The sequence below is a fragment of the Pristiophorus japonicus genome, chromosome 17, assembly GCF_044704955.1.
Source record: "Pristiophorus japonicus isolate sPriJap1 chromosome 17, sPriJap1.hap1, whole genome shotgun sequence".
NCBI lineage: Eukaryota > Metazoa > Chordata > Chondrichthyes > Pristiophoridae > Pristiophorus > Pristiophorus japonicus.
Genome location: NC_091993.1, coordinates 106,044,426 through 106,060,808, shown reverse-complemented (window position 1 = coordinate 106,060,808; position 16,383 = coordinate 106,044,426). Strand labels below are relative to the sequence as shown.

The following is a 16,383-nucleotide window of genomic DNA, read 5'->3' as shown; positions in this document are numbered from 1 at the left end:
ACAATTGACCAAACCATTTCCCATTGCATAGATATTCCTGATCCAGATATAAAACATTCCCCAATTATCTCTCTGACTTTATAGTCAAACTGAAAATGGATTAAATCGAGATGCAGCAATTGGGTGACACCCAGCTTGGGTAATAAAAGACTAGCTTGTGCAAAAATGAAAGACAGACTTGGGGAAGCAAAGAGTTGCACAATTTTGAGATCCTGCAAAAATAGTGCATTAGAGTAGGAGACTGTATGATGAGTTTTAACGTTGATGTTCAATGTAAGTGCGGATGCAGTTGCTGAATAAAAGCTTAAATAACTGGTGATGAAACTATTTGCCAATTGGCTGTTTTTAGTTTTTGGAGATCACAGAAATCCTAATTTAAACAGCAAGATATTGCTAACAAACTAGTTATTCTTTTATAGCATTCAACTGTCACTGTAAAACCAACTAGTTAGTCAGCAGATCAGGTTGATACATTTTTGAGAACTCAGGGAATTAAAGGATATGGGGATATTGCGGGAAGGTGGAGTTGATGATCAGCCAAACACCTTGTTAAATGGCGGAGTATGCTCGAAGGGCCAAATGGCCTACTCCTATTTCATATGTTCTTATGTTGAAAGGTCATCGACTCGGTTTCTCGCTCTTGACCAACATTTCGTGTTTTTATTTCAGATTTCCAGCATCCGCAGTATTTTGCTTTAGTATTTCATTGGCAGTCCATTTTGTTACCAGTCATGTGGTGCATAAATTGAAATTAAATGATAATTTAAGTTGAAAATTCTCTGAAAAAATTAACGTATGCTTTCATTGCCCTGTAATCTAAGACTACACAAGACTTCATTCGTGTGGTGGAAGTAGTTACAGACAGTATCACTGACCCAATAAAATGATGAGGAAGGTGACCAGTTTTTACTAAAATGTAGTACAACTACCCGAGCTTCTCGAATGGATTATGCTTAACAAATGGCTCCTGTACTTGATTACACTTTTCAATCTACACTATTAGCCTTTAATCAACACAGCATATCCTTTATTGCTTTCTACATGACAGACAACTGGAAGCTATCATTTATTCAAACTTTGTGTCTTACGGTAAGCGTAATTTACAAAGTCATTTCAGATTTTAAAAGATTCCAAGTCAGTTCATCTCCTACAGATTGCAATATAACATAACCATCCCTTCAGAATGATCAATGTTTAACATGGTGTGGTGTAACAGTGTCTAGACTCAAATCTGACCTATACCCAACTTTCTACATGATTACAAACTGAATACATCAAGAAGACAGAGACAAACTATCTACTTACCGAACTATTTTGGCACTGAACACTCGAGCTGTTGAATCGGAGTGCTGGCACTCGCTGGGTCACTCCTTGCACGTTAAGGATGCACTCATATCCCCGTTGCCCAGACTGTGGCTGTGGCAGGTTCCTTGCTTTTAGTGTGATTGGTTTCACCTCTCCAACTGGGATAAGAATCTCATCTGAGGGCACCAGCTGTGGACAATCCTAAACAGGAAAGGAATGGAAGAGAAATCATTAAGTCAACCTGATAAGTATTTTGGTGCTCATGACGTTTGGTGCTTTTAAGGTGATTGGCAAAAGAACCAAAGGCGACAGAAGAAGAAAACATTTTTTACAAGCGAGTGGTTAGGATCTGGAATGCAGTGCCTGAAAGGGTGGTGGAGACAGACTCAATCACGGCTTTCAAAAGGGAAATGGATAAGTACCTGAAAGAAAAATATTTGCAAGGCTACGGGGAAAGGGCCGGGGGGGGGGGGGGGGGTGGGGAGGGCAGGTGGCAGGATGGGTGGGACTAGCTGAGGTGCTGTTGCAGAGAGCTGGCACGGGCTCGAAGGACCTAATGGCCTCCTTCCATGCCGTAACCATTCTATGACATTCTATTATGGTGATTGGATCCTGTGGCAAACTGGACAAATGTCAATCATTTATGTCAACTTGGCTCAGCTTGTAGCAATCTTGCATCTGAATCAAGAGATGGTGGGTTTACCATGGACATGGACACACCCTCTAGGCGAACACTTCGGCACAGTACTAAGGAAGTAATGTATTGTTAGATGTGCCAATCTTTCAGATGAGACAAACAAAGCTTCACCTGTTACCTCAGATGGATATCAGAAGATTTAATAGCTCTATTCAAAGAAAAGCAGCTGGTTCTGCCAATGTTCTGGCCAACCTTCCTGCATCAACCAAAAAGCAGTCTATCTGATCATTCATGCTTGTGTTGTTTGCTCATTAGCTACCATGGTGGTCTATATAACAACAGTGACTACACTTTAACACTAATCCACTGGCGATGAGCATTTTGGATGCCCGGTGGATGCAGTAAAGTGCAATATACTCTTTCTTTCTAGTGCACAAATCTGAAATCATGTAGAAATATGGACACTTGTTGAATAACGTTTTGCCACTCCACTTCAGGGCCGAAATTCAGGGTCTCGGAAAGACCCGTTACTGCCAGTTTGCAGAGGCCATGAGGCAGAATCCCGTGGCCGCCGCTTTGTCGTCAACTGGCCGCCTCGACCCAAATTCAGCTCGGGGATTTTTTGGCCTTTTCCCACTTCCACTCCGCTGGTGCCGACCACTGCAAACACGTCATAAAAGTGCACACTGTTGCTATCCCGCACCTCCGTTTTATTCTGACCCAAAATTCTGCAAAAAAATAATCGATGCCCCACCATGCGGTGTCCCAGACAGCTTTTTCTGTCTGTGTATCTTGTCTCCTCGCTCTCGGCCCTGGCGTTGCGGCGGAAATTAAAGGGGAGGGCCGAATGCCGCGGCCGCCATATAATCTTTTTTGCTGCCCGACTTCCATGTTGGCTGAACTATTGTATCCCCAAATTAGGCCGGCCCGCCAATGAACAGTCTGGTACCCCGTCTTGGGTGCCAGGCCGCTGGCCCAGCCGAAACCCTGCCCAGTGGTCAACAATTAAAAAAATAATAGAATCTCTCCCCTTTAACGGAGGGGAGAGAGCGTGGTGACGCACAGGCCTTGTGACATCACCACGACTCCACCACTGATCGACAGCGGCGGAGTTCCTGTCCAACCCATTTTAAACCAGTCGGCCTGGCTTTCAGTCTAAGGCCTGTCCCCATTACGAGTCATTTCCATTGGGACTTTGAAAAAATTTCAAAATCCTGAAGGTGGCTCTACCGACCATACCAAGGATTCCGGCGGTAAGTACCACTCTAAAAACCTTAGGTGCGCCAGCTTACTGGCGTGCCTGAATTTCAGCCCCTTCATCTTTTTAGTAAAGCAAATCGCAAGAAATTATTGCAAAATAACATTGGTAGAAAGAGCTAACAGGGAAAAGTGTTGCTGAATAATAGTACAGCATTGTATGCAAACCCTTCCCAAGCACTGATATTTTTTAGTGCTCAAAATGTGCTCATTTTCTGTCAAAAAGACTTGCATTTATATAGCACCTTTCACGACCACTGGATGCCTGAAAGCATTTTGCAGCCAATGAAGTCCTTTGAGTATAGTCACTGTTGTAATGGCAGAAATGCAGCAGCCAATTTGCACACAGCAAGCTCCCACAAACATCAGTGTGATAATGACCAGATAATCTGTTTTTTTGTTTTGTTGATTGAGGGGATAAATATTGGCCAGGACACCGGGGATAACTCCCCTGCTCTTTTAAGAAATAGTGCCATGGGATCTCTCACCTCAGAGAGCAGACGGGGCCTTGGTTTAACGTATCATCCGAAAGATGGCATTTCCGACAGTGCAGCGCTCCCTCAGCATTGCACTGGAGTGTCAGCCTAGATTTATGTGCTCAAGTCTCTGGAGTGGGACTTGAACCCACAACCTTCTGACTCAGGCGAACATGCTGCCCACTGAGCCACAGCTCAAAATGGAAAAAGCAAGCATGAATCTATATTCTAGATAATGGAAACTTTGAAACAGAATTATGAAAATGGACATAATTACACTAAAGCACGATTTGACTGTAGTCTCAAAAATCTAAAAAAAAATGTATATTTTCTGTTTGCACAAAGAATTTAAGCCATTGAAAAGGTGTCAGAACTTTTTAAATCATAATTGTTAAAATAGATGAAGAAATCTGAATATATTTTGTGCTTCAGATCAAATGGCAGATCTTAAAAAGTCAAATAATGAGATACGACACCTCTAAATCCTCATAACACAGGTCAACTAAATAATCTTTTCGAAGTGTGAACATGAAGTTATCAGTGGTAACAAGCAACGCCCATGCAGTCTCTACCCCCCTAGGTGATTAACATGTTCTATAATCTGTGATTGAAATATCCAACCCCCTATATTACTTCATCTGTCCAAATTTAAGATAAGCGGATGGTGGAACTACTCACTCAGGTTCAGCGGCAGTGAAATTGAAATATGAGCAGATTTCATGCAGGCGTGAAGGTTGATAAACCCACAGATAGCAGCAATTCTCTATACACGCGCGAGATGAATTGTTTAATTATACAACCATTAAAGCCCAACGGGGCCTTGTTGTACAACCGAGCAAAAACGTATTAAAAAAAGGGAATAGAAACAGTTGTGTTAAATATTACACGTTACATTTTAATAAAATTTCCACCAAAAATATGCCCAAGTGTCAAATGGTCTTTTCCATGTTTTTTTCTTGCTGCTGGAATTGGGGCAAATATCAGTGCTACGGGTAATTCTGAGGCTGCTGCACTTTTCCAAAAAACTAATATATAGTAAATCCTGTACATTACAGGCATCAGTTGTCCTTATTCTCAAAATGGTCATTGTATATGTTGTAAAAATGTTCCCAACAATCTTGTAGAACCAGCTGAGATTATGATCGGCAGCTAATCAGCTGCAACTATGCTAAGATCGCCCTCCCACACACCAGCGTTCAGCTCTGTTCACTTCACAGGTTCGCAGTCTAAATTCTGGTTTCATTTCAAGCGCTCTCATTTGGAGCAGTGTGTAACATCAGTAATGAACTGCGTTTTTCAGTTTTACTTAGCTGAATTATGGCAGTCACAAGACAAAAGGGGGGGGAATGGGATGACTGATTATGACGGTATATTGCCACTCCCAAAGGCAAGTCTTAGAATGGATTGAGAACATTTGGGAGGGAAAACACAACAGATCACATTGTGTGTAGGTGTGGAACTAAAGTTTCCTGGTTGAGTGGGGAGTTTAAAGGGAAGCTGACTGATAGCTGGGACTTTCAGGTCCGCCTTTCACTCTATAGAGCAGCAGAGAGACAGAGACAGCCAGAACAGTCACCCCACCTTCACTCCCGAAGCCAAAGCTCCTCAAAGAAGCGGAGGGAAAGAAGACGATGGCAGGGTTGGGGGAAGAGGAGCAAAAGCAAAAAGTAAAAATAAAAAAAGCAAATTATTTAAATAAGGAGAGATTAAAAAATGCTGAGGTACAGAGGGACCTGGGGGTCCTTGTACATGAAACACAAAAAGTTAGTTTGCAGGTACAGCAAGAAATCAGGAAGGTAAATGGAATGTTGCCTTTATTGCAACGGGGATAGAGTATAAAAATAGGGAAGTCCTGCTACAACTGTACAGGGTGTTAGTGAGACCACACCTGGAGTACTGTGTACAGTTTTGGTCTCCTTATATAAGGAGGGATACACTTGCATTGGAGACAGTTCAGAGAAGGTTGACGAGATAGATTCCTGAGATGAAGGGGTTGTCTTATGAAGAAAGGTTGAGCTGGTTGGGTCTATACTCATTGGAGTTTAAGAATGAGAGGTGATCTTATTGAAACATATAAGATTCTGCGGGGGCTCGACAGGGTAGATGCAGAGAGGATGTTCCCCCTCATGGGGGAATATAGAGCTAGGGGGCATAGTTTCAGAATAATGGGTCACTCATATAAAACTGAGATGAGGACGAAGTTCTTCTCTCCAAGGGTCGTGAATCTATGGAATTCTGTACCGCAGAGAGCATTGGAGGCTGGGTCATTGAATATACTTAAGGTGGAGATAAACAAATTTTTGAACGAGAAGGGAGTAAAGGGTTATGGGGAGCGGGCGGGGAAGTGGAGCTGAGTACAAGATCAGATCAGCCATGATCTTATTGAATGGTGGAGCAGGCTCGAGGGGCCAAATAGCCAATTTCTGCTCCTATTTCTTATGTTCTTATGAGCTGGCAGCAGCCGCGGAAATGGTGTATGGATGCAGCCTGGGGCAGGAATGAACAGCTCCCCTCTTTTATCTGACGCGTTTTCCGTGATTCGCGAGGCGGCAGTCGGGTTTTGTGAGATAAACAGCTTCTGTCGAACAGGGACTTTCTATTTGAAACATAGCATCCACAGCAGCAGAGAAACCAGCCTTGGAATGGAGCGATGCAAGCATCCAATCCCAGAGATAGAACGCTTCCTCGGCCGTTTCGGATGCTAGTAACGATTCCCATTCCACAAAAAGCCATCTCTTTCATGAAACCCGCTGCCGTCTCACGCTGACCGACACACACCGGCCTCACAAAAGTAATAAGCCCAAGAAAACTTGGCGGCAGAAATGAAGCATAGAAACATAGAAAACAGGTGCAGGAGCAGGCCATTCGGCCCTTCGAGCCTGCACCACCATTCAATATGACCATGGCTGATCATGCAACTTCAGTACCCCACTCCTGCTTTCTCTCCATACCCCCTGATCCCTTTAGCCATAAGGGCCACATCTAACTCCCTTTTGAACATATCCAATGAACTGGACTCAACAGCTTTCTGTGGTAGAGAATTCCATCATCTCGGTCCTATATGGCTTACCCCTTATCATTAGACCGCAAGCTGCAAGGACGCAGCATTGATGAACGTTCCAGGTAGAGCAGCTTTGCAACAGGCTGAGTCCCGTGTTTTAAGGTGTAAAAGGGCTTGGAGCATTGAACGCAGTCCATAATTTACCCATGTCCCTGGTGTCAGAGTGTCTCTTGTATAATTTACCATGCGAGTTATTTGGGTCTCTGAGTATGTGTCCGTTTATACAAGATTTACAATTCTTAAGGGGCTTGACAGGGCTAATGCTGAGAAAATGTTTCCCCTGGCTGGGGAGCCTAGAACACGGGGAGCACACTCTCAGGATAAGGGGTCAGCCATTTCAGACTGAGATGAGGAGAAATTTCTTCACTCAAAGGGTTGTGAATCTTTCGAATTCTCTACCCCAGAGAGCTGTGGATGCTTAGTCGTTGAGCATATTCAAGACGGAGGTCGATAAAGTTTTGGGGACAAAGGGAATTAAGGCATATGGAGATAATGCGAGAAGGTTGAGTCAAGGCAGAAGATCAGCCATGATCTTGTTGAATGGTGAAGCAGGCTCGAAAGGCCAAATAGCGTACTCCTGTTCTTATTTCTTATGTTCTTATTAAGAGTCCATTTATACAGGTTTCACTGTATTCAGCAATGCAAACAGGTATCAGAGCCACGATATGAATATTCAAATTCTGACTTCGATTTTGGAGCACAGCCAAGCTAATATATCTTCAGCTGAAGCGCGGAGGAGGAACGAAAGGACAAGATGGTGCGAGTAAACGTGGTCACTCCACCCTTGCCCAAACACATGACTTGTAAAATTTATTTTAAAAAGATTCAGTATCACAAAGACCATCTGCAACCTTTATTCCTGTACCTAGCTTGCTTCTCAAGTGGCGTCGTGGGCTGTATTGGGGTGAGACCGCTGGCCTCACATAGTTGGGTAGGATATCAGCACTGCTGTCTGGCGAGCAAGGGTCATGATAAACCTCCACCTCTGCTCTAGCCACAACAGTGCAGCGTGGGAATCCAGCTTGTAGTAGGAGGACAAAGGCAAGCAATTAAAACATGCAGTTATGTTTGTGCATCATGTGGTGCACCAATAATAAAATGTAATCCCATGTCTTTTACTATAACCAAGAGGAACATCTGTTGATAAAGTAATGTTAATCTTCTGAGTGTCAAAGGTGCATTTCTGAGTCCAGCTACTAATTACAGCCCGATTAACAGTTTTCCAGTGAAATACAATGAATCCCCTGAATGGCGAGAAGATTTTCGGCACTCAGTTACCAAGTGCTGCAACTCATAAAAACAGCAGCTTCTGGTTTTGACAAAATCCTAACTTTCTAACGTGCTGAAACACGCAGTAGCGAGATGAGTTGTTGTGGAATCTAGCCCACCATCAAAGAGAGTACTATTCAAATTAAGAGAGTCAAATTAACCCGAAGACAAGCATTATGGCCTAGATATTGTCCCGTACCCCCTCACCCCTCCATCACCACCACCGGCAGGAGGAAGTCTCATGGAAGCCTTTGGTCTTCCCTTCTGCTGATCATGGTCTCTCTCCAGCCTCTGCCACAATCAGCGACTTCCATCCACCCCCCCCCCCCCACACTCCCGACGGCCTCTCTCTTCTCCCCCCTCGATCATGACTGACCCCACCCCCCTCCCCCCCAAGCTCCAAGCTGTAGTCCCCAAGGGTCCCTGGCTGCGGCCTCCTGCTGCTGGTTTTACCACCTGGCAGCCAGCCAGTCGGTCAATTGGGCTGGCTGATGGACAGGAAGCGGGAGCATAGAATGATAAGGTGGTCCTGCTGTTAAATTCGACAGGACCGCAGCGACGCCGACCTTGCCGGGTCCTTGGTCCAGTTTCGGCTTCCCCCACTCCCTTCTCGCCTCCCTGTAAATATCAGGCCTGCCGTCGGATTCGAGGCTTGTGTGGCCTCTTGAGGAGATGTCTTCTTGTCTCTCCCTACCATAGGTGCTGCTAATGTGTCTCTTAAGGATTGCAGCAGCCTAGTCACACAATACTATGTGTTTTGAGGTTGAACTAAACTCTCTGTTTACATCTTCTGGTGAACTAGAGCTTCATGAAGCACTGCCCGAGGCTACTTACACATCATATCACTAAACATGACAGTCTGAATTTCCATATCTTCCTCTGCAATGATCTGTAAGTTTGATGAGTATGTTCTCGTACCATAACGATCCTGGTTTGCATTAGCTTGGCCGACTAAAACCATCGCAAGGTCAAGGTGCACGGAAACCAACAGTTGCATGACACTGCCAGGGGAATTATCTTCATAATTTTTACATAAGTTTTACATAAATATAATGTCGATGTCTAATAACACTACTGCCCAATAGCATTTCCTTGCCTGCGTTTGCTGTAAACGGAGAGAAGGACAGGCAACAATGCAGAGTCTATTCAGTTAACATCATACAGCTGGGGAAGGCTATGAAAGGAGGTCCAGAGAGATCATCTGCCCAGGGTCACAGGTGAAGGGGAGACAGGTCACTAATAGCCCCCGGTCCATATTGCGAGTACTATGATTCTAAACAATCCTTCCAAAAGGACTTAAATGGTTACAATTCACAAGATTGTTTTTGACATTGAAAGAAAGAAATAATAAATTTCTATTGATATAGGCAACTCAAGGTTTAGCAAATAAATATTTGTTGGAGATGATGATTCAGTATCCCACATGGAATTTTCTGAAAAGCAAATGCTCATGAGCAGTGAAGGAAGGCTGGTGGCAATCACATTATTTTTGACAAAAGAGAATCCAATTTTAACTAACTTTCCATAAATTAACATAATTCAAATATTTCTGACAAAGCCAATTAAACCTGTAATGGTTAGTTATTGTTAACATTGGCATACATGCTAACACTCTTACTTTGTGTCCAATATTTCTTTGCCCAAATTTACAACTCCCACGCACTCATTAATGCTTTTCCCACTTTCTAAAAAGCCAGAGCTGATAAAGGGCTTAATGAGCCAATCTGCAAACAGAGGATTCTCCTTAGCAGAACAATTCCCAAAGCCCCAAATTATCATGGAAACCAGTGTACAGGACTAGCAACAGAGAAAAAAATTAGTGACTGATATCATAGCTAAATGTTCATGTAGTCACTGGACTGCTTTCTTCAATTACTTTTAAAACTCTCTGCCCTCTTTAGATGTTCCCACAACATTTGCCAATAGCCGACAGAAAGGGGCAGGCTGGTGACCTTCTCGAAGGCCTCCACCATTGCTGCTCTGCATTATACGACCACTAAGTTCATGGCAGTTGACTCACACTCCGCCTGTTCCTCTCTCCCTGCGGGGGCTGCGTCTCACCACTAGTCCGATGCCTTGGCCAAGACATGTTTCCAATGTAGAGGATCAATGGCTGACATCAAACCACACGAAGAGGCAACATAACAAATTATCAACAGATCTGCTATCTTTGAAATTGGGAGTTTCCATCTTCTGGACTGGCCCAGTACTAGACAACGCCCTACTGAGTGTGGGACTATCGCTTTGCAGACTGCCACCAATTGACTTGAAAACATTTAAGCGCCTTGGGACATTTTACTATGTTAAAGGCGCTATATAAATAAAAGTTATTATTTGTATGTATTCAGAAAACACAGTTTCATGTGCAATCGACGTGCTTCAGAGTTTCCAATATAAAATACTATGACAGAAGCTCCCAAAACCCTGGCTTTAATTACTGTACAGTCATCACACTGATAGCGCTGCAATTTTCATTATGGATTCTTTAAAAATATTTTCCAACAGGCTATATAAAATATTCAACAGTCTCTAAAAAGACTGATCCACCAGTCGACAGTAACGGTGTTTCGAACAGTATGTGCGGAGAGCTCATTACCTCAGAGGCGTTGACCCGGCCCTCCTGGAAAGAGCAAATGCTTGGATCATGAGTGCAAAGGTTTCGATATTTACACCAATGACAGCGGAATGCACTAGTCACACAGGACAGACACCTGAGGAAAAAAGACAAAAAAAAAGCAATGTAGAGCAATCGGAGAAATAGATTAGAACCCACCTCACGATGATGTAGGTGCTCTCTGCCTAAAATGTCGCACAATCAAATTTATTGTAAACTAGAGCTAGGCCAACAAATGGGGGCAAGATTTCCTCTCTGCACTATGAACAAAATTGTAAATCCATTTATGAAGAACTGGTTTACAATTTCATTGCACATAGCACACTGAGAAAAATGTTACCCGAAGGCACAGACATTATACATATGACTGATGTACACAATGTTGGGCACAATTTCCCTATGCTTCCTGATACATATATTCATATTGTGGACTTTGTTGTTCTCAATATTTGGCTATTTCTTTGGAAGCCAAGAAAGAACGGAGATGAGATTAAATGCAATCTTAGTTACAAATATCATCGTATATTAAGCTAGCTTGACGCCGGACGATTACCACGACAGCTTTACATCTTTGCAGAGTCGGAATCTCAATGCAGGTAAATGCCACCAGCAGAGAGATCACCTGAACACTCATCTCATTTTTGGCAAAGTTGGAAAAAGGTATATGAAAGCATATTCTGCACTGCAGCGTGCACTTAAATAAAACATAAACTATACACTACGGAATGTCTGTCCAATGAGATACTGCACAATGTCTGTTTAATTGAAAAAGCCATATTAAATTACAACTTCCAATGTTCCTTGCACACACGTGGATACGCACTGTCAGGAACAACATGGTGCGAGAAATCAAAAATAAAAGCGCTCAATGCAGAGGTGCAAAATGCAATCAGTTTTTCATGAACCTTCCAAACAGCAATCACTCCAATCAAAATTGCAGCCACATGGAAGCAAGGTTTCCTCCAGGAATGGCTCGGAGATTGATGTAGGCCTTCATTGATAATGAGCTTTGGAATAAGATAACTAAGAATTACAATAGAACAGTTTGTAGCCAAATTTCAACTTTGGAATTGTGCGATTTTTAAAGAAAGTAATCAAATAGGGAATTCAGAAATAAAATAGGGAATGCAGAAGGAACTTCTTTACCCAGAGTGTGGTGAGAATGTGGAACTCGCTACCACAGGGAGTGTTGAAGCGAATAGTATAGAAGCATTTAAGATGAGGCTAGACAAGCATATGAGGGAGAAGGAAATAGAGGGTTAAGCTGATGAGGAAAGACAGGAGGAGGCTCGAGTGGAGCATAAACACCAGCATGGACTGGTTGGGCCGAATGGCCTGTTTCTGTGTTGTATATCCCATGTAATCCTATGCAGTCTCCTAAAGCTCCTGCATGCTGCAGAATCCACTCACATTAGGGGTGCTCAACGTTAGCAGACGATCATACAAAACCCAAAATTTCAGTGGTTTACTCAAAATTATTACAGAAAGTAGGAAACATTTACTAGCAAAGCTGGAACTATAAGTCTGGGGTGTAACTCATGGACTGCTGAGTGACCTTTTGCCACATTACCTGGCTTTTACCCCGCCACTGTCATTTGTGCGCTGGGTTTAAGAGGAAATTTGGTTTTCACTCCAAGATCAAAATAACAGTCCCGACAAAATTCAAAATGATTATCTTAGGACCATAAAGGGGCTTTTTAAATGATAAGGATAAAAGAAAATATGCAAATACACCTTATGTACATCTTCTCCATATACTTCATGGAATCATCGAATCTTAGAAATTTACAGCATGGAAGGAAGTCATTTCAGCCCATCGTGTCCGTGCCAGCCGACCAAGAGCTATCCAGCCTAATCCCACTTTCCAGCTCTTGGTCCATAGCCCTGTAGGTTACGGCACTTTAAGTGCACATCCAAGTATTTTTTTTAATGTGGTGAGGCTTTCTGCCTATACCACCTTTTCAGGCAGTGAGTTCCAGACCCCCACCACCCTCTGGGTGAAGAAATTTCCCCTCATATCTCCTCTATACCTCCCCCCAATTACTTTAAATTTCTACCCCCTGGTTGTTGACCCCTCTGCCAAAGGAAACGGGTCCACTCTATCTACTCTATCCAGGCCGCTCATAATTTTATATACCTCAATCGGGTCTCCTCTCAACCTCCTCTGTTCCAAAGAAAACAGACCCAGCATCTCCAATCTTTCCTCATAGCCAAAATTCTCCAGCCCAGGCAACATTCTTGTAAATCTCCTCTGCACCCTTTCCAGTGCAATTACATCTTTCCTGTAATGTGATGATCAGAACTGCACACAGTACTCCAGCTGCGGCCTAACCAATGTTTTATACAGTTCAAGCATAACATCCTTGCTCTTGTATTCCATGTGTCAATTAATAAAGGCAAGTATTCTATATACCTTCTTAATCACCTTATCTACATAGCCTGCTACTTTCAGGGATCTGTGGACCTGCACTCCAAGGTCCCTTTGTTCCTCTACACTTTTCAGTGTCGTACCATTTAATGTGTATTCCCTTGCCTTGTTAGATCTCCGCAAATGCATTACTTCACACTTAACCGGATTGAATTGTTCTGCCCACCTGACCAGTACATTGATATCTTCCTGCAGTTCACAGCTTTCTTCTTCATTATCAACCACACAACCTATTTTAGTGTCATCTGCAAACTTCTTAATCATACCCCCAACATTCAAGCCTAGGTCATTGATATATACCACAAAAAGCAAGGGACCCAGCACTGAACCCTGCAGAACTCCACTGGATACAGCCTTCCAATCACAAATACAGCCAACAACCATTACCCTTTGCTTCCTGCCTCCGAGCCAATTTTGGATCCAACTTGCCACTTTGCCATGGATCCCATGAGCTTTTACTTTCGTGACCAGTCTGCCATGTGGAAGTATGTGAGAATTCTGCTAGAAATGTCTTTAAAGTTCAGAGATGAATAGGAGATACTTTTCTAATTTCGCAAAGTAATACACTGATACCAATACTTCAGCAGACTCACTGACATGCAGCTGTGAACGGATATTACAAAATGCCCTTGTCTGAAACCATCACCTATAGAGGGAGCTGTTGCTAATTTCCCATTTGCCGTGGATGAAACTATTTAAATAGCAGACGAAGCTTACACCAATAGATTTTAAATATTGATTTATTAGTAAATCACTTTATAAATGTTGTTATTGAGAATTTAGGTACACATATCAATACATTTTGACATATAGATGAGAGAAAATAGTTGAAAATCCTGCAACAGTGAAAGTTTGGAACACGGCAGTGTGAGCACCAGTATCTAGTTGTGTCATACAAGAAGCTGTTGGAATGAACAATAATAGATGCTTTGTGGAAGTTGGAGGAAGCAATTAGAAGCCAATCTAGTGGATAGAATGATGTCAGAAGGGGAATTTGGTGATGCAGACACGTAAAAACCAGTTTTTCACCTCTGGGTCCAAATCCAGCCTCGACTGATAAGATGCAAGCCTCCTCCACATGCTGGCTGTAAAGGTCCCAGGAAAAGGAGTTTGGGCAGTTTCAAAGCAGCTCCTGTTGGGCATGACGCCACAGTGCAAAACTGCTCCTAATGCAACATTTATTGACACTAGCTGGACAATCTCACCAATAAGGCCACAGCACGGCCGTACAGAGCTTCTGCAATTGATCATGCAGGTATGGTTTAACTGCAGGGCTGCTGCTACAACACCCTTCCTGCTATCGTCTTATCGTTGGTATTGATCATACTAGTAGTCTGTAACAGTAGTAAGCAATGGAGAACACATGGGGTGGGGGTGGGGATGTGGATGGGGGTGGGCAGTAAACAGTGCAACTTTTTTATATTTTTAATTTGTTCCTTAATTTCCTGTTTCTGATTGGGACAGCACTTGCAGCATACTGGAAGGGAAGCTTTCAATACAAGGCAATCGACACACAACAACAGAAAGAATGTTCACTTGCTGTTTCATGTGACGGGGAAAGCTTACAATGGGACGTCTAGTTTGGCTCTCCATTCAACGGCCTCTCAAGATGCCGAGTGGAGAAATGAGGCGCTGCCCACAACAGATCTCAGTGGGCGGGTTGATGCGATGTGCTCCATGGTCTGGGACTCATGGCCACAATTGCACTTCGAGTCATCCCTCACTTCTCTGTGGAATTCTCTGCCACAGAAAGTTGTTGAGTCCAGTTCGTTGGACATATTCAAAAGGGAGTTAGATGTGGCCCTTATGGCTAAAGGGGTCAGGGGGTATGGAGAGAAGGCAGGGGTGGGGTACTGAGGTTGTATGATCAGCCATGATCATATTGAATGGCGGGGCAGGCTCGAAGGGCCGAATGGCCTGCTCCTGCACCTATTTTCTATGTTTCTATGTTTCCACTCGTGGAGCAGGTAGCCCATCGCCTGTGCCCTGTGAGGATTTGGTTGAGCGCTGTCCACTGTCTTCAAGGGAGGTCGAAGCTGGTATGTTTACTGAGTGTTACATATGAATCTTTACTTTCAGAAAGGGAGTTTAGTTTGCAACATATGCTACGTCACAGATTGTCACTAGTTTAGTGAATGCCCGGGACTTGCTGTGAACTCACTCTTCTGCCTTGTTCTTTCTTGTAATCAATAAGCAGCAGGTTTGGATGGGGCATTTCAGGATCAAAAGGTATTTGCAAATTGCTGTTTACAAATGGAATCAGTTTTGTTCATTGCTATTTTATCAATATCCCAACTAACTAAAAAACACGAGGATAATGTTGAGAACAGAACTATTGATTGAAATGCTGTTAACAAATCACTGAAGACTGTACCAGACCACCTCGTGGATCGGGCAGATAAATGAGACATTTTGTGAATAATTTGTTTGCATGATCTGCATGGACTAAGCCGCCTTGAGTCACAGTTTAAAACAGGCCGTGTTTATACATTGACAAATCACATTTTAAAAAGAAAGTGACAGAAATTGATCTTACAGCTGATGCACACTGCAGTTGAAGAACTTAAATTCCGTGCTTGCAAACATCTTTCCCGTCTCTTTGGATTTCAGTTGGAGGCTCACCCCAATCCAATCTAAGTGGAGCACAACATTTATTCAACACTTGTTCAAGAAAACAATACATTTTGCAGGTTTCAGTTATTCAGTTTATTTTGTTTATCCAAAAGAAACACGTATAAATAGAATACCAGCTGGTTGCTGCCGATACAACCTCATCAGAATTACAGTGGAGAGGAACCGAGCGTACTGAAGATAAAAAGAGAAATAAATACTTGCATTTATATAGCGCCTTTCACGACCTTAGGACATCCCAAAGCGCTTTACAGCCAATGAAGTATTTTTGAAGTGTTGTCACTGTCGTAATGTAGGAAACGTGGAAGCCAATTTGCGAACAGCAAGCTCCCACAAATAGTAATGTGTTAATGATCAGATAACCTGTTTTTTAATGATGTGAGGGATAAATATTGGCCAGGATAACTCCCCTAATCTTCTTCATAATAGTGGCACGATATCTTTCACGTCCACCAGAGAGAGCAGACGGGGCCTCGGTTTAATGTCTCATCTGAAAGATGCCACCTCCGACAGTGCAGCACTCCCTCAGTAATATACTGGAGCGTCAATCTGGATCTTGTGCTTAATTTTCTGGAGTGGAACTTGAACCCACCACCTTCTGATTCTGAGGTGAGTGTACTACCCACTAGGCCAAAGCTGACATGTGGATTAAACTACAATGTTTTGCAGACAGTTGAACAATTATGGTTTATTCACAATTAAACA

General features: G+C 43.1%; 1 protein-coding gene across 4 annotated transcripts in view; it reads right to left on the bottom strand.

The window, feature by feature from the left end:
- The window catches only part of plxna2 (plexin A2), a 513,884-nt gene that overhangs the window by 207,364 nt on the left and 290,137 nt on the right, over window positions 1–16,383 (bottom strand). For 3 of the 4 annotated variants that reach the window (XM_070859435.1, XM_070859436.1, XM_070859433.1), the window contains 3 exons: window positions 15,584–15,664; window positions 10,602–10,716; window positions 1,306–1,506 (listed from right to left, as the gene is read on the bottom strand). In XM_070859435.1, coding sequence (XP_070715536.1) covers window positions 1,306–1,506; window positions 10,602–10,716; window positions 15,584–15,664 — 397 coding nt within the window. Of the gene's footprint in view, window positions 1–1,305; window positions 1,507–10,601; window positions 10,717–15,583; window positions 15,681–16,383 lie in introns of all 4 variants that reach the window. The other variant, XM_070859434.1, reaches the window with a different exon arrangement.